Source organism: Sinocyclocheilus grahami, unplaced genomic scaffold (genome assembly GCF_001515645.1).
Source record: "Sinocyclocheilus grahami isolate Dianchi unplaced genomic scaffold, SAMN03320097.WGS_v1.1 scaffold311.1, whole genome shotgun sequence".
In the NCBI taxonomy this organism is placed as follows: domain Eukaryota; kingdom Metazoa; phylum Chordata; class Actinopteri; order Cypriniformes; family Cyprinidae; genus Sinocyclocheilus; species Sinocyclocheilus grahami.
This window is the reverse complement of record NW_015505490.1, coordinates 1,563,844-1,586,562: the sequence shown is the minus strand read 5'-3', so window position 1 is coordinate 1,586,562 and position 22,719 is coordinate 1,563,844. Positions and strand designations below refer to the sequence as shown.

General features: G+C 42.3%; 1 protein-coding gene across 1 annotated transcript; it reads left to right on the top strand.

Moving 5' to 3' along the window:
• The first annotated feature begins 465 nt into the window (after positions 1 to 465).
• LOC107601737 (zinc finger CCCH domain-containing protein 4-like) lies at positions 466 to 22,006 on the top strand. Its single transcript, XM_016294017.1, has 14 exons — positions 466 to 807; positions 3,807 to 4,038; positions 8,963 to 9,070; positions 9,207 to 9,438; positions 9,669 to 9,814; positions 10,157 to 10,253; positions 10,365 to 10,501; positions 10,594 to 10,695; positions 10,898 to 11,009; positions 11,143 to 11,252; positions 11,345 to 11,790; positions 11,877 to 12,217; positions 18,867 to 19,109; positions 19,607 to 22,006. The coding sequence occupies exons 1-14, from the start codon at positions 728 to 730 to the stop codon at positions 21,220 to 21,222; spliced, it is 4,002 nt and encodes a 1,333-aa protein (XP_016149503.1). The 5' UTR covers positions 466 to 727; the 3' UTR covers positions 21,223 to 22,006.
• Positions 22,007 to 22,719: the final 713 nt, after the last annotated feature.

The following is a 22,719-nucleotide window of genomic DNA, read 5'->3' as shown; positions in this document are numbered from 1 at the left end:
ATTGTTTACTTGGTGCATGCTCACAAAATACTGGGTAGAATATTGGGATCATAACACCAAGTCCTATCATGCAAAAAAAAAAAAAATTAAACAGTCTACACAAAACTATTTCAGAAACAATTGAATGTGTCACAGCGTAAATATCTAGGCTAAATAATAACTAAAGCTGCTGTTGACTGGCCATTTAAAACAGTGAATCTCAGCCAGGGGGCTTGAGTAAACTTACAAGGGGACATAAAATTATTTAACCTAACTTAAAATGCAAAAATGCATTTTTGAAAAAAATGCAATCAAGAAACTGAAATCATATTTGTACCCCTCAATAGCTATTGTTTTTTTTTGTTTTTGTTTTTTTATGAAGAACATATAGATCTTGAAACTTCAAAAAATCAGAAAATGAATTGTGGATTCGAGTTAAAAACCCCGTATTTGCTGTTCGTGACCCGCTCGGTCATTTCCGTGACAGACGACGTCACGTCGCAAAAGCCCGCCCCTTCTCCTCGGAGAAGAAGCGTCGCCATTTTAAGTGACTGAGTTTCATTTCACATCGCAACTGTAGGACGGAGAACCTCAGGAACGTTTTCAACCTGTTTCTCTTTTAAACTGTTAGTGGGGAATTGACTACTATGAACTGAATCTCTTCCTAAAGCCAATCAACAAGTAGATCAAAGTCAAGTAACGCATAAGACAGTTGATTTTTTGCACTGAATGTAGTACGTTAGAGGAAATGGCTGTGGAAAGCATGACTGTCCATCCAAACTCCCCAACAGCCAACCACGAACACAACAGTCTTCTCACTGACGAAAGGTCGAGTAATATCATCATATTTCTATCCAACTATTGATTTGTCCTTTGCTTTTTTTTTCAAAAACAAAAAGCACGGGCATTTGCTTTTTTTTCTTTCAAAGGGATTAAAGTCGCATTTTCTGGGAAGCGTACAGAGGTAACGAAACGCCATCTTGAACGTTACACAGCGCAATCTGGAAGGTCACAAGCGAATCAGGAAAACATTCAGAATATGATCAAATTTACATTTTCAGTAATTTATCGAAGCTTTTTAAGCGATCGAAGATCAAGGGGCCACCACTACGCCAAAACATTGCTCCAGTAACTCCGCGTTTTCATCACAGATAGAGAACAGACGGACAAAAGAAAAACACGTTTTTGGTTAATAACATGAAACTAAAATTCGACTTGATGCCAAACGCAAACTGTATGTAATGTGGTGGGAAAATGGCAAAAGACATCCCTGCTAACGCATTTAGGAATTTGTATGTTTAACCATCGCGAGGCCCGAACAACGCTAAAGCTAGCATTGCTAACAGTTAGCAGATGACTACAATTGAAATACAACAACACGGCTAATGAATAGCGACGGACTAGCATGGCTTATAACTTGTCCACTTGATTAATCATTCTTTTATTTTATTCAATTAGTCATCGAATATTGTACGATTGAGTTTATCTTTACGTAATATCGATATTTTCACTAGGCGGTGTTAATTTGTAACAGTTTAGCACTTAGCATACGTGCTAAATGTCATGTGCTACGCACTTAGATTTATTGGAGACGTCACTAAAATGACTTAAATATATGTGCTTATTCCTTTAGTGTTTTGCATGTTTGAGTTTTGCGTTTGTTTTCAAAGTAACTTAACGTTAATATAATCATACCGATATATTTTCAAATAGTAAGTTCTTGGAGTTTACTGTTATTTTGAGTATTTATTTCGTAAAGCTATTTACGAAATAAATCACATTTTTAACGTCTCATTAATTTAACTTGCGACATTTTAATGATACGAACTATTAATGGAAATTATTTGTTCCTTTATTTTTAAAGTTTAAATACTGTTCCTCAAGTACTCCACGTCGATTCATTTGTTGACAGTAGAAAATAATGTAGTAACGTATGTTAATAATTTGTTACATATTCCATAATAGGTTCCCCTGTTTTTTTCATATTCTAGTTTTGTTGTGAACTAGTTAGCTTTATGTGCACATGCATCCCTCATGAGCCAGTGCTTTCTCCAGTGTCTCAAAAGCATTCAAGTTCTTACCAACACATGAAGCAAAACACAAAGGTGCTTAACCAAACCACCATTGTCTGCAAGTGCCCAAAATGCAACATCTCACCTCCCTTGAAAGTCATTTATGCATAAATTAGTATTTCACAGTAAGTATTTTCAGTTCATTGCTAGAAATTTAAAGGCCAACACATTTGATTTTCTTTGCCTTGAAATGTGCCTTGTTGGATACTTACAGTAAACAAAATTTGTTAAAATTTTTTTTAACTAGAGGTACTTGTCAAACTGTCTGCCAACACTTTATATGAACAAGCAATCTATTCTTTTTAGCAGTTGTCAGTTTCCCCCAAGGTGCATAATAATAAGTAATACAAGTGTGGCCCTTATAATATATTGTCTGGTCCGTGTCTGACCATATTTTTTTATCACTTCAGTATGTTCTATAACTCGCAGGAGTGAAAGATTATGCATGCAAGTGAAGTTGTGGTTGAGGTCTCTTCACCCTCTCTTAGATAACTGCTAAAGCTTGTAGATTTTTATTCACAACATGTTATAAATTATTGTGGCTGATAGAGACGAAGGGATTTGTAGTTAATGCAGTGATAATTCATGAATGAATTCCCTCTGTAGTACTTTAGGATATTACTAACAGAGAAGCAGATGACAAGTTTAGCCTCATTAAATTAAAGTTATAATTCATACAGTCAAATGAAACAGGAGTTTGTATATCTATTGTAATTGTGAAAAGCTTTGGAAGAACCTTGAAAAATATCCACATAAGTTGAAGATTTGAAGTTAAGGAAAATAAGTTTTGTCTTTCAGTAAAGCTTATAGAAATGGGTGGATTGTTACGATCATCATGCAGACTTTAGACTGTTTGTAACATGTCTGGGGGTATTAAATTGTCATCGCTTGCTGATTGCTTTTTTGTACCAGTTAAAGAGACTGATATACATTATAAGCATTATGTAGATGTGTCAGCTGATTTACCTTTTGTGGTAATAATTTAATCTTGTATTATTTGAATTATATCTCACCCACTGCTTTGCACTGCAGTTCATCTGGTAGCACATGTGCTCGTGTCAGAAGTTGCATTGCACAGACCTGTTTTTTTATAGGCCAAAGTTGAGTGATTAGGTGATAATGTTTTGTCAATGCACAATGTAAAAGTGCAGCAGTGCTTCTTTGTCTTATGTGGCAACTCCTTATCGCTGGATATGAGTTTTAAAGGGCTGGCCTGCCTAAATGTAATATTTATCCTGTATAACCTTTTGTGTTAGATCTATAAGCTGAGTGGCTTTGAGTTGTTCTCAGCAGGGCACAAATGAGCAGTGAACCTTTGACACCCTTAGTGTGAAGATTGAAGCAACTAAATTACAGTATTGCGTCTGTAGATTGGCAGCCCTGTTTATAAAGAGATCTCTCTTGCCCTTCAGCTCAATGCTCACTGTCTATAGTCTGAATGTTTGAAGATCAGTTAAGACATCTCAATTTGCTTAGTTATTTACACTGTAATGACAAGTGAATTGTTAAAAGCCAGACCAGTGGAAATCATCATGTCAGAATTAAGAATGAAGGGCCAGCTAAAAAGCAATTAATAGATTGAATGTTCTGTTCTGCACAGTTTATCACAACAGTATCCTTTATGCAAGTAACCAGTTATCATAGACTAAGAAGCAAATAAGAGTTCTCCATTGGCAGTGAGTCAAAAAGAAAAAAAGTAATTTCCTGCGTAGTCTTTTCAGAGTTGTGACATTCTTTTTGTATTTTGTCAAACAGGCAAGAAGATGTGGAACTTGAAGAAGGCGAGTTGGAGGATGACGGCGGAGAGGCAGAGATGCCCAGCGGTGAGGGAGCTGATGCCCAGGATAAACCTCGCCGAAGCAAGGAGCACCATGCCAGTGAATCAGATGATGAAAAGTCACATCGGCGGAAGAGAAAAAGAAAGAGAGAGAGAGAGCGTGAAAAAGAAAAAAGGAGGGCCAAGAAAAAGCGTAAATCAAAGCACAAGGTAAGTGTTTTTGAAAATAATTTCTTATGCTCACCAAAACTGCATTTATTTGATCGAAATATAGTAAAACAGTTAATATCTTGAAATGTTACTACAATAACACTTTCTGTTTTAATATATTTTAAAATGTATTTTATTCCTGTGACGGCAAAGCTGAATTTGAGCAACCTTTCCTCCAGTCTTCAGTGTCACATGATTAAGGTCAATAGTGAGAAATCAATCTGGCCGATATAATACACGTAATTACAGTAAATGAGAGACATGCAGATAATTGGTGAAACTAAATGAACATATATTATGCATAAATATTTATTAAAACCTAAATTTAAAAAAATTTAACAATTGAAGTAACATTTAGTGCAGCCTTTCCTTTTCTTTTGCTGAAACGTCTACAAAAAATATATAATACCTAAACAATTAAAATGTAAACAACAGAGGTAACACTTAAATGAACAAGGTTTAGTGCAGCCTTTCTAACATTCATTAATATTCATAAATTATTGTCAAAAATAGTATGTGTAATTCCATGTTTAGTTTACCGAGCAACAGGTTGTTTTAATTATAGTATGGGATAGTTGGTTAATTATAAAGATTTATGTCTCTGATCTGTTTCGTTTTGCTTGTCTGTTTCATTGCAAAAATAATACAAGCCTGAAGGCATATAATTAAATGCTTTGTTATCAGTATATATAATTAAATAAGACCAGAACATATGAAAAGGTATGCTTCACGTGATATTATGCCAATCATGGGCAATCAAGTACAGCAGATATTCCTGATAAACATGTAAAGGTATTCAAACGTATTATTATTATTACTTAACATAGAGTTTTCATGTCGAAAACAGTGTCTTGTTTAGAAGTACCCGAGAACAATGCGCATATCTGAGGAAGAGCCATTCGTGGGATTTTTTATTGTCTGTGAGGTAAACACGGTTACATTTTTTTAATTAGTTCAAGCACAGTCTCCCACCGGAGCTGCCGCTGGACTGTGGATCTGATGTCTCACAGTACGTTTGAATAAGACTTTGCTGCATGTTGTTATTGTATGTAACAGAGCGTAGTGTCTAGGGCTGCCCCTATAATAGTCGACTAACCATTAGTCGACGAGAAGAGCCTTGGTCGACCAAAATTGTATTAGTCGCAGGAGAGAAAAAAATCCACAGGAAGTGGTGAGGTCACGCAGTCCATGACGGACAGATTGTTAATGGCTGGATTTTGTGGTAATACAGTAACGTTACATCCAAACGCTCGCCTATCATTCATTGACCTCAAATATGGCTTATCATCTGAAATATGTAAGTAGTAGCAAATTTACAGTGGGTACGGAAAGTATTCAGACCCCCTTAAAATTTTCACTCTTAACAATATTGCAGCCATTTGCTAAAATCATTCAAGTTAAGTTTTTTTCCTAATTAATGTACACACAGCACCCCATATTGACAGAAAAACACAGAATTGTTGACATTTTTGCAGATTTATTAAAAAAGAAAAACTGAAATATCACATGGTCCTAAGTATTCAGACCCTTTGCTGTGACACTCATATATTTAACTCATGCGGAGTGTGAAAGCTGAACAGTAGCAGTAGCAAGTGAGTGCAGTGCAGTCACTTGCTCTTAAAATACATTAGTCATTTTTGTCATACAGATAAGAGTAATACATCTTTCGAATCTGTAAAGCCTCTACGTTTATTTGTGTGCACTCACTATAACAACAAAACATTGCGCTTTTGTAAAATAATGAAAGCAAACAGGATGTGCTTTCTGCCGTCTCGGCCTCTGTGAACTTGAGCGCGAAACTCCGTGTATACTTGCCTTACAGACATGAAAAATATATCTATAGAGAGTGAAATGTCTACTTTCAAATGAAATAATTCAAATCTGAAAATAAAACAAATATTCTCAGATTATGTCATCCGTATGAAACTTGCATGCAAGCGCATCCACTACTGTGGAGATGACGAGTCAGTGTCGCCAAATTCATCTCTTTAGCCGAAAACACTAGTTTATCAATAGATTATTAAAATGTTAATGCAGTTTAATTTTACTGTTTTCCCGGTCACATTACTTCTGCCAGTGTGCTGTGGCAAGCTTTATGCATGCACTTGAGTGCTTATTAGGCTATGTTGGCAATTAAAGGCTCATTAGCATGATTTAAATGGTTTATTAATAAACATGCAATTAGTCGACTAATGCTTAAAATTAACGAATACTAGTCGACCAGAAAAATCTTTAGTCGAGGGCAGCTCTAGTAGTGTCACATTAGAAAGTGAATGACGATTGGTCATTTTACTGTCTGTCAGGTGCTGGCTTCACATCTCAGTGGCTTGTTTTAAAGAGGAATGGTGTCATAATCCATTTTGAAAAACATCGGCCACACGGAAAGACTTATTGGCTGATGCCGATATTTTAAAATTCAAAATATCGGCCACGGCGATTAGGGATGTAACAATTCACTCAACTCACGATTCAATTTACGATTTTGATTTCACAATTTGGTTTTTTTAACAAAATGAGATTTAACCCAAATTATCAATTAAATGTGTCCTTTTATTATTGCTTGGACAAAATACTGTACGTCTCTTTGTGAAATTGAAATATGACACTATAATAATATACTAATATAGCACTTGTAAATTATTGCTCTTTTGTTGGTTTTGATTGCTTCTATTGTCCTCATTTGTTAATCGATTTGGATAAAAGCGTTTGCTAAATAACAAAATTTAAATATAATGTAAATGTAAATAACAAAACTAATTTTTTATTTTAAAACAAGCCCCAAATCAAATAAATAACACAAATAAAATAAATCTCTTCGTATAAACAAACTAAGTCTTTGTCTGTGATCTTTCCTTTTAAAATTAGAGGCAACCACTGCATTTAATCATGATCCAAATAAAGATGCTGCATGCATGCAACATGAGCAGTTTTTAATCTAAATTACAAAAATCAAACTCTTTTAATCGAAATTTGAAGCAAAAACAGAATGGTTTGACTTCAGTTTTGTGAAACTATACATAAAAAATATCTGCATGAAACAGAAACAGCAGAGCTGAATGAGACGCAGATTCACTCTCTGCCAGCAGGTGGCGCTTAAAGCATTTCCTTGGTTTCCGCTGTAAACAAAGCAGCGCTGCACTTATGAACTTTAATATGCATTATACAGAGGCAAGAGAAAAATAAAAAATACCATCACAACCCTCTATGCACACCTTGGCAATATAATCGCCATTGGCTAGTACATTTTGTTTGTTTACTCGCCAGACTGATATACTATTTTACACACATTTACTTAGCTATTTAAATGGGGACATTACATAGACTTCTATTGTTTTCATATACAGATAGTTAAACACTTTTTAACCTAAACCCACCCCTACCCCTCACGGAAAACTTTCTGCATTTTTACCATTTCAAAAGTAAAAAAATAAAACTTTTACTTTATTTTTTTAACAGTTTTACAAATGGAGGACATCCACAAATTGAGGTTTTTGCCGACTTTGTCAGGCTTTGCTCACTTTTGGGTACAAATTTGTCCCCAAAATATGGTTAAGTAGGTGTACACACACACACACACACACACACACATATGATTCCATCCAATCAGCTTATCTTTGTAAAATGGAACAGCTTCTTGAATAACAATGTGCACTCTTAACTTCGGCCAATCAAGCATTATATTATGATATTATGATAATTAAGCACTATTTAATGATAGAACTAGTGATTAGAACTAAAACTTGGTAACCATGAATGAATGCATATTTGTCATTTTAACTGAACTTAGGACTGGAGTTGGTGTTTAAGATATTGTTGGTCATAGGTAATAGTAATTATTATTAAAAGATACTACTACTATTATCTGCTGGGTCATTGAATATTAATCACGTTGTCAGCGTTCGCTCTAACTGATTTGCTGAAATCAAAACAGGGACGGTAATAGATGAGAAACCAGCATATCTGCTGCTTGTTCTTAAAAACTGAATAATTCTAAATTAACTCTGTTATTTTGACAGGAAAATACAACAAAGAATATGGTTTACATGTAGCGCATCGATTCAGCGTGGTATGGAAGACTTTCGCTCTCTCTCTTTGCATGTGTGAGAAACACAGTGCTATCAGTAAAGTGACGGCGAGTCGTGCACCTTCACACTAGTTTACGGTACATCAAATACAGTTGCGCTGCGTGCTACATACTGCGCATCCATTGAGTACATGATCCACTGAGCGCATCCAAATAGTACAGATCGCTTGACGGAGAGCGAAACTCTCAAGCGCTCAGTCAGCGTGTTTATCGAGTGAAAATATGTGTTGAAAGCCTCTCACACACATACTGGCGTGTAAAATCTAAGAATTTATTAGCCAATGGCTAATGTTAGACATTATTGAGTCGCCCAGAGTAAGATTTAGTCGCATATGCAAGTGATTTACTTGCAATGTAGAGGGTTGCATCAAAAGACAGTAAATTCCCCTCAGACATACATTCATATAAATTCCTACCCCTAACTGAATCGCGATTTGTTATGCATCTCAACCGATTTGAATCGTCACATATTTAAATAGATTTTCAACCAGCTTGCAGTTAATTGTTACATCCCTAACGGCGATATATCGGTTGACCACTACAAATTATCCTTTAGAAATCATTCTAATGTGATGATTTGCTGCTGAAGAAACTTTACTTGGTATTGTCAATGTTGATGCTGTTTAATTTTTTTGTTGAAACTGTGATTTTCAGAATTTTTTGATGAATAAAATGTTGTTCAATTTGAAATTGAAATCTTTTGTAACATTATAAATGTTTTTACTGTCACATTTGATCATTTTAATGTATCCTTGCAGAATAAAATTATTTTATTTTGAAAAAGTCCTACTTACACAAACATTTATATCGTCGTCTTAAATGTATTTGTGTCTAATGCAGCGTCACGCATCCTCCAGCGATGACCACTCGGACTACAGTGATGAATCAGATTACAGTCCCAGTGAAAAGAGGAAGTACAGGGAATATAGCCCTCAATATCCTCCCACTGTGAGTAAAACATTATTTTTGGTCAGGTCTTGATTTATTTAAAGTAACTCTCATAACACAAGAACTTCCTAGACCGGCCGGCCAGCCAATCAGATTGGGTTTTAATCCCAGCCTGTATTTTGGTCTGTATTTTTAGTCTCAAGGAGGTTACCCTCCTGCTCCCTCTGGTCATGGAGGTCCCATGCCAAAGAAAGGTGGCTATATGAAGATGGACAAGCAGGGGTATGGTGGCTATGATGACTACGAGGAGGAAACATATGAAGGTGAAGAGGATGAGGGCATGGGTGATGATGACTATGATGATTTCACTAAGGAACTGAACCAATACCGCAAGGCCAAAGAGGTTGGAGGTGGTCCACGTGGCAGAGGTGAATGTTAATTTCAAAGCAATAATTTTGCTTGAATGGTCTTGGCTGAATGTTTGGATGCATATTAATCATCAGGTAGATGTTTGGAGTTTGACCTTTAGTTACAATATCAAGTATGTAAAGTATGACAAGTATCACATGTTCAGTGTCTGCATACTTTATTTTCTGACTAAAAGAAGTGTGTCAGCATTTGTGTGATACATCTGCTGACCCTTTTTACTGTCACACAGGTGGCAAAAACCGCATGAAGAACCAGAGAGGTCGAGGCAGAGGAATGAGGGTACGTGGTGGAAGAGGAGGAGGCAGAGGGAGAGGACGGGGAAAAATGGGAGGAGAGAATGATGATGGTGATGGCATGTACGGAGATGAGATGGAGGTGGGTCCTAGGTCACAAGTTATTAACTTTATCAAGTTATTATCAGAATATTTTTTGATTTCCAAGCCTAGAAAAGGATATTACCAAAATCTTAAGAAAACGCCATTGGAATTTCTATTGGAAATATAGCTCTGCTACAAAGTTGCTAAAATTGCATTTTGCGAGTACAGTCTCTAAAAGTTATTTTCTAAAAATCATAAATAACTGGAAAAGACATGATTCGTCAGATATCCCATCTATACCATACCTGGGATTATCCTGTCGGTCATTATTACTTGGTAAATTATAAAAATTAATTCAGTCAGTTTGTCTTTTACTTAACCTTTTTTATTTTTTGGACAGTATGGAGATGATGACTATGACAACATGGGTGACGATGACTATGATGACTACTCAAAAGAACTGAATCAGTACAGGAAATCAAAGGACAGAGGGCGAGGTGAGTTCTGCTTGAATAATAGATGTAAGACTAAACCTAAATCTCAGATAAGCATCTCAGTAAAGCATTATTTGTTTGAGTGTTTGTAATTTCGTATTTTTTTTTCTTAAGGTGGAAAAGGTGGGCGAGGTCGCGGAAGAGGCAGAGGAGGTCGAGGAATGAACCGGGGTAGAGGGAGAAATCGAGGGAGGGGCCGTGGAGGAGACCAAGGTCCCGATGAAGATAACGGCGGAGATATGGACATGGGGGTAAGACAGTTCTTCAGATGATACACGTGGTTCATACTTAATCAACAGAACATAAATTAGCATCTGAATAATTTGTTCTCTGACTGCTTTAGGATGGATCTGGAGGCCCGAGGAGGAATGATCAGGAGAAACATGGGCCGGACAAGAAGGGGAAAGCCATCTGTAAATACTATATTGAGGGCCGCTGTACATGGGTAAGCACAGTTAACTAACTTTGGAAGATGTTACAGATAAAATTGGTTGTAATCTAGATGTCTTTGTTTTTTGATACTATTAAAAGAAAATTTTGTATGTTTAAATCAATTATGTCTGAATAGTAAGATGATGCAAAATCACATATTACTTTGTGGACAACATGAGTTATTTCTGTACTAAATGCTGTCAATGTATCATCAGGGTGACCACTGTAACTTCAGTCATGACATTGAGCTGCCTAAGAAGAAAGAACTCTGCAAGTTCTACATCACTGGCTTCTGTGCACGAGCAGAAAACTGTCCCTACATGCATGATATCCTTTGGTCATTTTGCTTGCTGGTATTCTCATTGGCACTTATTATCTATATAAGAACATTTTAAAAGTACAGATCACAGCACTCTGAAGAATTTTTACTTGTGGAAATAACTCCTTGACTCCACTGCACGTGATTTCCCTTGCAAGCTGTTCCATACCACAGGGAACTGTGTGAATGGTGAGGAGTGTATGTTCTCCCATGAGAACCTAACAGAAGATACTCAAGAGCTGCTTGATAAGGTGATCTTCACAGATATTTTAAATTGAGATGTGGTTTTCTCATTGTTGTTTCTGTGCACTTAGAGTAACAATGCTCCTATTTTTCATTGAAGATGCTGGCAGAGGATGCAGAAGCTGGTGCAGAAGATGAGAAAGAGGTTGAGGAACTTAAAAAGCAAGGCATTAACCCTCTTCCAAAACCACCCCCTGGTGTTGGCCTTCTCCCAACTCCACCAAGACCTACCCCAGGGGACTCCTCTGCACCCATGGACTTTGGAATGCCTGGTGCCCCACATGGTAATATCCCTCCAAGCTGTCCAACGGCTCCAGGCCCTGGTGCTGGCCCTGTTCCTGGTCCTGGAGTTGGACCATGCCCAGGCCCCCCTCCTCCCTGCCCAGATGGAGGCACCTTCCAAGGGCCACCAAACCCCAATGGTGGTCCTCCTCCACCAATGGGTCCACCACCTGTTTGTGGAGGAAATGCTGGAAAGAAGATTCCATCCTTGTTTGAGATTGTGGTCAAGCCCACAGGACAGCTTGCACAAAAACTGGGTGTCAGGTTAGCTATCTTTTTCTTTGTCAAGTCATCTTGGTTTACTTACTAGCCACATACAGAATATACTGACACAGATGTATTCTTTACAGAGGACCAGGTCCTGGCAATGCTGCTGCAGGTGTTGCAGGACCTCAGGGACCTCCTGCAGGTCCCCCAGGTGCACCTCCACCTCGCTTTCCTGGGGCCCCACCACCAGGACACATGGGTCCAGGCGGTCCTCATGATATGCCTCCGATGGGCCCATCTAACATGAACCAAGGCCCTCCTTCAATAGGTACAGGACCGCCAATGATGCAGAACTTTGGCCAGGGAGATGGACCACCAAACCCAGGCATAATGCCTCCAGGTGGTGGAACATCTGGTAGCAACTTCTATGATAACTTCTACCAGCAGCAGCAAGCCATGTCGATAGATGGAGGTGGAAGAGATGGTGAGTTCATGTTGTATTGTAACTTCTTTTCTAGGGCTGGGCAAAAAAATAGATTTTTCGTTTGATCGTTTTTTTAAATGACGTCGATTCGATATCGATTCTGAAAAGCTGCGAATCGATCTTTTCCGGGATTTATTTCAGCACACATTTAAAACAAGACCTGATTAACGTGAATCTTATCATTAGTCTTCTCCACTAGATGTCACCCTTATTTACCATGCGCGATTTTCAACAGAAAGCCTGTCATTCATTCAGCGCTTATCATGGCCATACGCGTGAATCGCAATGCTCAGGTAAAATGCTATAGTAATACTATAAATTTGCAGAAGCATTTGATATCACGCACAAGGCGCCATGATTTCCGCAATGAATGAATTCCACCGCCTGGTGGATTGCTGTTTTGTTTACACATACTAAAGCGCGGATGACGCTCGCGGTGTTTTCAGCTTCTGCCATCTCACTATATGATGATATGAACACGAATGTCATCTCCCTGTCTGAAGCCCTTGTACCATCACGCCAATTCATTGGCCAAATAACGCTTAGCACCGCCCTCAAAGCACACGTAGGTGAGCTATATAGCGTGCTGCGCGTTATTTTCATCAGATTTCACTGAATTACAAAGGAAGCGCTATCAAGGTACGGAACGGCCGAGCATCGCAGCATCTCGTTCCCCTACTCGGAACCAAGGTTACATACGTAACCGAGATGTTCCCTCTCATAGGCTCACTTCGATGCTGCGATGACGTCATCGCTTTGGGAACGCTATACCATAATGCCTGATGTACCGTAGATAGCTAGAAGACCAAGGAAAGCGTCTGCTCAAGCGGATAAGACCCGGGAGCCAGGAGCCATCCCTACATCCAGACTATAAAACTTGATGAATGTGCTAGGAGAGGACCATCCTGCCGTAGCACAAACATCTTCCGATGAAGACCCTTTAAAGAAGGCCTGAGAAGAAGCCACTGCTCTTGTAGAATGAGCACGCACCCCTAGAGGCGAAGTCAAACCATGCGCCTCATAGGCCAAAGAAATAGCTTCCATGATCCAGTGTGACATCCGCTGTTTAGTGTCAGCGGATCCTCTGTTCTTACCACCAAAACACACGAACAACTGATCAGATCTACGCCACTGAGCCGTGAGGTCAACGTAGGTCCTAAGTGCCCTAACCGGACAGCGATTCAGGGCAACTGACCCCTTCTCAGCTGGGGAAAAAGCCTCCAGGACCACTTGCTGAAAGCGAAACGCAGTTGAAGCGACCTTAGGAACATAATCAGGCCTAGGTCACAAAAAGACTTTTACCAGTCCTGATGCAATGTCCATACACAAAGGACTAATGGAGAGAGCCTGCAGGTCCCCTACCCTCTCTTAAGGGAGGATAAAGCCACCAAAAGAACTGTCTTAATGGTCAATAACTTCTCTTACACCAACTCCATTGGTTCAAAGGGATGGCCTGTCGGACCCTCTAACACAATCGATAAGTCCCAAGAAGGAACTCGGGCTGGGCGGAAAGGCCTAAGCCGTCTCGAACCCTGCATAAAACGTGACACCAGTGTGTGACGACCAACCGAAGCACCTCCTATGAGTGCATGTCCTGCCGATATGGCCGCCACGTACACTTTAAGAGTGGCGGGGGTAACCCCTTCATAAAAATGACTCTGAAGAAACTCCAGTACTGAACCTATAGGGCAGTGAACTGGATCCAAAGTGCGTTGTCTACACCAAGAGGCAAAAAGTCTCCACTTGAAAGCATATAAGCGTCTCGTGGAGGGAAGCGTCTAGAATTCATAATAGTGTCGGTAATCTCAGCCAAGAGACCAGAACACACATTAGCATATTCCGCTCAAGGGCCACACCCATAACCTCCATAATTCCGGTCAAGGATGCCAAATCATGCCCTGAGCTTGTCAACAGATCGTGTCTGAGGGGAACCTCCCATGAAGGGCCCGCTAACAGACTGACCAGGTCTGAGAACCACGACTGAGTGGGCCACCGCGGGGCCACCAGCAACAGGTGCTCCACTCTTTCTGATCGTATTCTGAATAGGACTGCTGGGAGCAAACGGATTGGGGGAAAGCATAAAGACTGGTCCTGGGCCAGAGCATCCAGATCTAGAGGCGACGGGGGAGACAGGGAAAACCAAAGCGGGCAGTGCGTAGTCATGCTCGAAGTGAACAAGTGCACTTTCGCTTGGCCGAACCTCTGCCATATAAGATCCACCACCTGGGGGTGCAATCTCCATTCCCCATTCTGTAGACTCTGTCTCGAGAGCAGATCCGCTCCTGAGTTCAGGCGACCTGGGATATGGACTGCTGTGATCGACAGGAACTTTGTCTGAGCCCAGAGAAGAATACGCCTCGCCAGCCTGCACAGGGGGCGAGAACGTAATCCCCCTTGACAATTGAGGTACGACACAACTGCCGTGTTGTCTGTCCTTACCAACACATGATAACCCCTCAGTTGGGGTAAGAACTGTTCGAGAGCTAGGAGAACCGCAAGCATCTCCAAACGGTTTATGTACCAGTCTCGATGTACCTCTGTCCAGACTCCACCGACTGGATGTCCCTGATGGACGGCTCCCCAGCCCGTAAGGGACACGTCCGTCGGGACCGTTTTGCGACAACACAACGTCCCCATCTGGACTCCTTCCAGAAAGAACTGGGGTCTCATCCAGGGGCTTAGAGTACAAGAGCCTTTGTGTGTCACCGTAATTCTGCGAAGCGGGTGACAGTGATGCAAAATGTTCTGGCTCTTGGTCCACCACTGAAATGGTCGCATGTGAAGCAGGCCCAACTGAACTACAGGGGACGCTGCCGCCATCAGACCCAACCGCCTGAGAGACAGGCCTACATGTACTCCGCGCCCTGTCTTGAACTGACCTAGACAGGTCCGTATTGATTGCACACGAGCGGGAGACAGCCATGCCCACATTGTGCAAGAGTCCAAGGCCACCCCCAAAAAGGTTGTCTGCCGACACGGCAGCAGAATACTCTTTTGAAGGTTCGTCCGTAGCCCTAGGCTCCTCAAATGATTGAGTACCAGATCTCGATGTATCGGTGCCTGATCCTGAGATTGAGCTAGTATTAGCCAATCGTCTAGGTAGTTCAAAATTCGGATGCCCTGGAGCCGCAACAGGGCCAGAGCTGCGTCCATGCATTTTGTAAACGTTCGAGGAGCCAAAGCTAGTCCGAACGGAAGAACACAGTATTGGTATGCTTTGCCCTCGAAAGCAAACCTGAGGAACTTCCTGTGTCTCCTGACGATCTGGATGTGAAAGTATGCATCCTTTAGATCGATGGTCACAAACCAATCTCCGGATTGGACCTGAGACAGAATGGACTTTACTGTTAACATCTTGAACTTGCTCACTCTGAGCACAAGGTTTAGACGACGTAAGTCCAAAATCGGACCTAAACCACCATCTTTCTTGGGTACAACAAAATACCGGCTGTAGAAGCCTGACTCCATCTGAGTGGGGAGTATCTCCTCTATAGCCCCTTTCTCTAGGAGTGATACTATCTCCTGACCTAAAATTGAGGCATCCTCAGGACGTACCGTCGTAGGGAGAACCCCGCTGAAGGGAGGTGGCCCTTTCCGAAACTGGATAGTGTACAGGTGTCGAATGGTGCGTAGTACCCACCATGAAATATCGGGCAGGCGTCTCCACGCGGCCCAGTAGTCTGCCAGGGGTCTTGGGTGTTCTACAGTTCAAACTTACATCTGATTTTCTCGTATAGGATCCCGAAGCACCTGAGTAGCGGGAAAAACTATAATGGGAAGATGTCCGATTCTGTCGGGCCTGCCCATTGCCCCAACAGCCATGTCGCATGACCCTTGGGCTTTTTTTCGAACTCTGAAGGCTGGAACGCGCAGAGTATCCGAGGAGGTGCTTGTCGTAAGGACTCGATCTAAAACTGCCGGAGGCGCAATATGCGGCGGGACCGTCAAGATCCGGGTCTGGAGGCCACAGCGAGAGAGTCGAATACGCTTGTGCGGTTCGTACACTCTCTCTAAAGGAGGGCCTGGCCTCCGAAGACGAGAAGAGGAATCAGGAACTGCTATTAGGGGCCTGAGGACGAGAGGGCTTTGCTGTCTAACTCAGGTCTACTCGCTTGCGTTGCCGTGCGTAAGCCGGTGGGCGAGACCTAGGACCCCAGTCTTTACGAGGGGGTAACCTAGGCGGTGGCTTATGCCGCTGGACCTCGCGGTGCTGTAAGGACGAAGAGCGTGAGCGAGCCGCAGGTGGCTGACGTTCCACTTCCCTAGCCCTGCGAGGGATGAGTTGACAGAACGCAGCTGACAGCTGTTTCGCTGCTCTAAATTTCTCCACGACCGTAGTGACCGAGTCTTCGAACAGACCGTCACTCGAAATGGGGGCGTCCAGGAGAAAAGTTCTGTCCTTCTCTTAAATGTCAGTGAGAGTAAGCCAAAGATAGCGCTCAGCTGACACTAACCCTGCCATGGACCTGCCCACTGCCTGAGCTGTGTGCTTGGTAGCCCTAAGCGCCAAGTCAGTAGCTCGTCTGAGCTCTTTAACGGCCTCTGGAGTCAAGCCTTCTCCCTCATCCAGCTCCTTGAGCACGTCTGCCTGATAAGCCTGGAGTACACCCATAGAATGGAGTGTAGCTGCGGCCTGCCCAGCGGCCATGTAAGATTTTCCGATCAAAGCGGAAGTAACCCTACACGGCTTGGATGGTAGCAGAGGGCGTGATTTCCAAGGCGGAGCGGAATTTGGCACGAGATGTGTCGCGAGAGTCTCTTCTTCGGCCGGCGTAGCCGTGAGCCGCCATTTTAGAAACCGTGGCGAAATCAGCGGCGGAGGGATTAGTGATACGCGCCGAAAAATGTTGTTTCCAAGACCTCGAAACCTTGTAGTGGAGGTCTTGGAAAAAGGGGAGAGGCCTACGGGGCTGAGACGGAGTGCGGCTGGACAAAAATCGATCGTCCAGTTTCGACTGGGACTGAGTTTGCGCCGGCTCGCTATCCCACTCTAAACCCAGCTTATCTACAGCATGCATTACAACGTCTAATAGTTTGCTGTAAGACGGGGAAGTGCGTTTCTCCTGTCCACTCGGAGGGAGAGAACTGCACAGTTCGCCCAATAAATCCTCAGAATCGGAGGCTGCTGTGGACAGCACGTCTTCATCATACGGCATACAACCGAAAGACATTGCATCGCGAGCTTCCGGGGTAGGCCGCAAATTGTCATTAATGAAGACCACGGGATCCCCGTAGCGCTCTTCGAGTGCTTGCACATGGCCCGGAGAGAGCGAGAGAAAAGGAGAAAATTCCGTTGACAAGCCCTCTAAACGCCTCGGCTCGCATGCGTCACCCCAAGCGACCGTCTCGTGCGGCGTCTTGGCAACCGGGGGGTTAGACTACTTTATTTGAGAAGTCCGCGAACCTATGCTATCACAGTGTCGACAATCAGAAAGGCCGCCAAGTGCCGCTTGGGCATGCTGTAGGCCCAAACATTTCTCGCACCTGTCATGAGTGTCTCCTCCTGCGATGAACCTGTCACACGGCTCGATGCATCTCCTGTAGCTCATCGTGTCCGCTGAAGAGGAGTAAACTGCTCTTTTTTGAGAAATAGCCAAGAAATTATTATTTATTTTTTTTGCTTTCCTACGGGCGACAGGTGATTCACTTCCTGAAGGAAATGAAATCTGATGAAAATAGCGCACAGCACGCTATATAGCTCACCTAAGTGCGCTTTGGGGGCGGTGCTAAGCGCTATTTGGCCAATAAATTGGTGTGATGGTATAAGGGCTTCAGACATTCGTCACACCGAAGGTGTTCCCAAAGTGATAGCGTCATCGCAGCATCAAAGTGAGCCTATGAGAGGGAACTACCATCATATCACATACACAGCAGCTGGAAGTTCTTCACAGCAACCCATCAAAATAAAAGTTTAGTTTTACGTTCTACTGTCAGAATATATTACTATTTAGCAGTCTTAAGAATCAATGCTACTACTGCTAATAAATATTAGTAAATATTTATTTTTAAAGGAGTAATCACATCTGTTTTCTTTTTAATTTTAACAGTAAACCTCTGTTGTGCAGCACTTTGTTTGCCAAAAAATAAAAGGGTTTAATTTTCATTTGATTAGGATAAATTAAATTAATGTTTTATGCCTTCATCTGATTACCAGAAAAATTAAGAAAATTTTATAGGGCCCTATTATTGTTTAAAAAAGGACCCATATAAAAAAAATATAGGTTTAAAATACAGACATGTGGCTTAATTTCTTTTTATTAATTCACCATTTGTAAACTGATGTTTACTGTTCATTTTTTTAGAAATATCAATAGCATTTGTATTAAAACTATATTCACTGAATGGAATCGAATCTAATCGAGAGCTTGCGAATCGAAATCGAATCGGGACATCTGAATCGATACCCAGCCCTATTCTTTTCTGTAAATTCAGAGCAAAGCACAGTTGCATGTAAGCATCATTTAGAAGTTTTTATCTAAATGGACTTCTATCAGTTCTTGCATTACCGGAGAGTGGGACTCATGTCTTTGTTGTTGCTTGCACCATGCTCTACCATTTGAACTAATGTGAGCTGCTTTATTGTCCTACTCTGTTCTACCTCTGAGACATGAAACTAGTATTCAGCTTCATTCTTCGCCTCCCGGTACAGGTGACAACTTTCAAGGTGTGGGTGGTGGAAACTTCAATGATCAGTCATCTGGGAAACAGAACTCTGGAAGCATAGAGGGTGCAGCTAATGTAGGCCCTTCTAATCAGCCTGGGATAGCAGTGCCAGATTTCCTGCCCCCAACACAGCGTGTGCTGTTTATGAGACTCCAGCAGAAACAACAGGAGGATGAGGAGAGAGCCAGGAGGCTGGCTGAAGGAGGAGGAACTGAGAGGGAGAATGAAGGTACTGATGCAAAACATTGCCTGGGCTTGCACCATTTAATACAATATCATATGACACAAATTTTCTGCAGAAACATGCATAGCTTTTATACAAGAATGTTACATTTTTACCAAAGTCTTGTAAAGTACTTTGGTAAAAATTGAACATTTTTGTATAAAAGCTATGCCTTTTTTTAGATTTACATAACATTTGTGTCAAACAAATAGCTGAGGTTTTCAAAGCGCTAACTTCAAATGTATATGTTGCCAAGGCTATTTCTGGGAAAGAAACATCTCAAGGGCTCTGCTCAAAGCTTGACCCTGCCCAGGACCTCATAATACTGTAAACATTCTCTGGCCTGGGGCTGTGCAATCTTGCCACAAAAAAATCTTGTCCCTCCACTAGATGGTGCTTTCTTGCACCGAGTGAAACTTACAGAGGCTGATGTTTCAGATGATATTACCAGTAAAAGAAAATCACATTGATCTCTGAATCTCTGCACTTCCATTTACTTGTAGGAGATTCAGCAAACTGGTATTCCAGTGACGATGAGGACGGGGGTGGCAGTGTCACTTCCATTCTCAAAACCTTGCGGCAACAAACCCAGTCCCAAGGCCCTGCCAAGCCGGATGGAGCTCCTAGTGACCCTCGTCTACAAAAGTCTCAGCCTGCACAGGCACCCAGCCGACCAGCAGACCCCCGACTGGCACGAGACCCACGTCTACCCCGCAGCACAGACTCCTCTCAGGCACCTGAAGCCAGTGCTTCATCCTCTCTATCTCCTACCCCTTCAGACCCCCGTCTTGCCCGGCATGCAGCCACCCATGCCCCTAAACCAGAGCCCCCATTTGTGTATAAACCCCCGCCGTTGACCACCCCAGCCAGTAATGAGGAAGAGGAGGGTGAGAGAATGCTGAGGGACAAGCCCGTGCCCATTCCCCTTGACCCTTTAATGGGCATGGCTTTGCGTGATCCCCGCTCCCAACTACAGCAGTTCAGCCACATCAAAAAGGATGTAGTACTGAGCAAGCCTTCATTTTCTAAGGCAGTGCTGTGGAGTCCTGAAGACCTCATCCCTATTCCCATTCCTAAACAAGACTTGCTCCCTTTGCCCCCTGGCATCCCTCCAGTTACCGCCATGGATCCTCGTCTGTCACGCACACAGCCCCAGCACCACTCCGTTTCTCTCCCTCCTACTGTTCCTTCTGATGAGCAGTCGAATCAATCCTCCTCTTCCCTTCCAGACTTTGAGTTGCTCTCCCGCATCCTTAAAACTGTCAACGCCACTTCATCCAGCCCTTCTCAAGGCACTTCCACAGGAATCTCATCACCTCCGTCCGTCTCGGCCGAGAAGTCTGTTGACCCTCGCATGACACGAAAAGCCCCTGCCGACCCCCGACTCCAGCCTCAAAAATCTGCTCTTAAGTCCACTTTGGAGGCATCTGCTCCTCAAGGATCTCCCCCAGCTGTCTCCTTATCTCCACCTTCCTCCAGCCCCACCATTGCACCGTACGACCCACGGCTGCTATCAGCAGGAGGGTCCGTTCGAGGTGTGGGTGCTGGCAGTGTAGGTAGCGGCGGCAGCAGCAGTAGCGTGCTGAGCGGCATCAGTCTGTACGACCCTCGGACTCAGGGCTCAGACAAGGCAGAGGGTTCAGGGGCCCCTAGAAACACTAGTCCTCCCCCTGAGCCCAAGTCAAGTGAAAGTACAGCGACTACATCTAAACCCAAGTCTAAAGAGCCCCTGTTTGTGCGCAAGTCTGCACTGGACCAGCCAGAACCAGAGAAGAGCTCGGCGGAACAGACTACGGATCGCTACAACAGCTACAACCGCCCTCGACCCAAACCTTCACCTTCGCCCAATGCTGGGACTGCTGCAGGGGCCCCTGTTACAGGCAGTCCATCTGCAGCTGGTCAGGGCCCAGCTTGTTCTGCAGAGCAGCCTGCAGGAGTCCACAACCTTCCTGTATCCACATTGTTCACCATGGTAAAGCAGGTCAACAAACCTAGCGGCACTGGCAGCCCGTTTGGTGGCAATAGCCCCGCGCAGCCTGACGTGGCAGAACAGGACAATGCCTCTCTAAAAGACGTTTTTAAAGGCTTTGACCCCACAGCGTCACCGTTTTGCCAGTGAACTCAACTGTGTCGTTGTGAGCCGCTTAAGGACTTTTAGATGTGCGACTTCACAGATACTCAATATATAAAGACATTCACCCTTGCCAGGTTACACACCACAGTATTCACATATAGATTTCTATTGGACGGTTGGGATTGGGAGGGATTATATCTGTACTAGTGAGAGAAAGATAAAAAGTAAATGTCTATTTTAAAACCAAATGAGAAACGTTTAAATAAAATGTTCATTTTAAGGACCTCTATCGGTGTGTACATCAAGAAACACTGAATTACATCAATTTCGGCATTACGAAAGACCAACATTTTCATCAGCCTATACCAAACAGGTTCATTGGATTATGATCCATTACCCCCACCATATCATCCTGCTTGAGTTTGCCGGCTGACTTTTTCGTTCCACTTGGCTTTAGGGAGACTTCATTTACTGCCACTCCCTTTGCCTCCTGCGGTGGAGCTGAACTAGTCCATGTTGTTCAGCGGCACATTTCATTTGCTTTCCACCAGTGATTTAGATCCTTTTAAGATGTTTTAGCTCTGTTTCCTCTCTGCTTAGACTAGTTAGCTCATTTTTCATGTCTGTATGGATGCCCCTTATATTCCTATTGCTTTAAATTCATGTTTAGTCTGTTGAGGCCACTCTGGAGATGAGACCTACTGTTGTACGTGTTTGTGTCACAGATGATTTTAATTTATTTTTTATACTTAAGCGGTCTGCTCTTTTTTTTCTTTTCTTTGTAACGTGTCTGTCAGATTGAACCATTTTATGAATGTGTGTGTGTGTGTGTGTGTGTGTATATATATATATATATATATATATATACATACATTTGTACAGTACATATTCTTCCCATCTGGTTTGTAAATTAACTTGAATTGTACAACAGCTAACGTTGATGGAAAATATATCATGTCATTCATTTGTTTTCTCACGGCTCTGTCACTCTTTCCCTGAAGCAGGTGGTATGTCTCAATGACTGCTCTGAATTATCTTGAGTTTTTTGTTTTTTTGGGTTGCCTCTCAGCAAAATGACGGCTTTGTAAATTGAAAAGTGTCCATATTTGACAAAAAGTAAAATTTTGTAACCATTCATTGTAGGTGAAGTTGTGAAGTATTTAATAAAGGCAATACCAGATTGAAAACGAGCAGGACCTCAAACAATGGGTGAATCAGTGCTGTTGGTTGTATTATGATCTGTGCGAGCATGATATGAGTCATTTCCTCTAGATTCCAGGTCTACCACGTTCCTTACTCTTTACTGTTGGTATGCTTTTACAAAGGTATGGCAAGAGGGATGAAGATTGTGTCATTTACTCATCCTCATGCTGTTCCAAACCAGAATGAATTTATTTCTTCTGAAGAACAAAAGAACAACATTGGTAACCAAACAGTTTTGGTGGCCTTTGACCTCCATTGAATGGGGAAGAAAAATTCTCAAAATATCTTCTTTGCATATCTTCATTTTTGGCTGAACTATCGTTGTAAGTGCAATGTTGG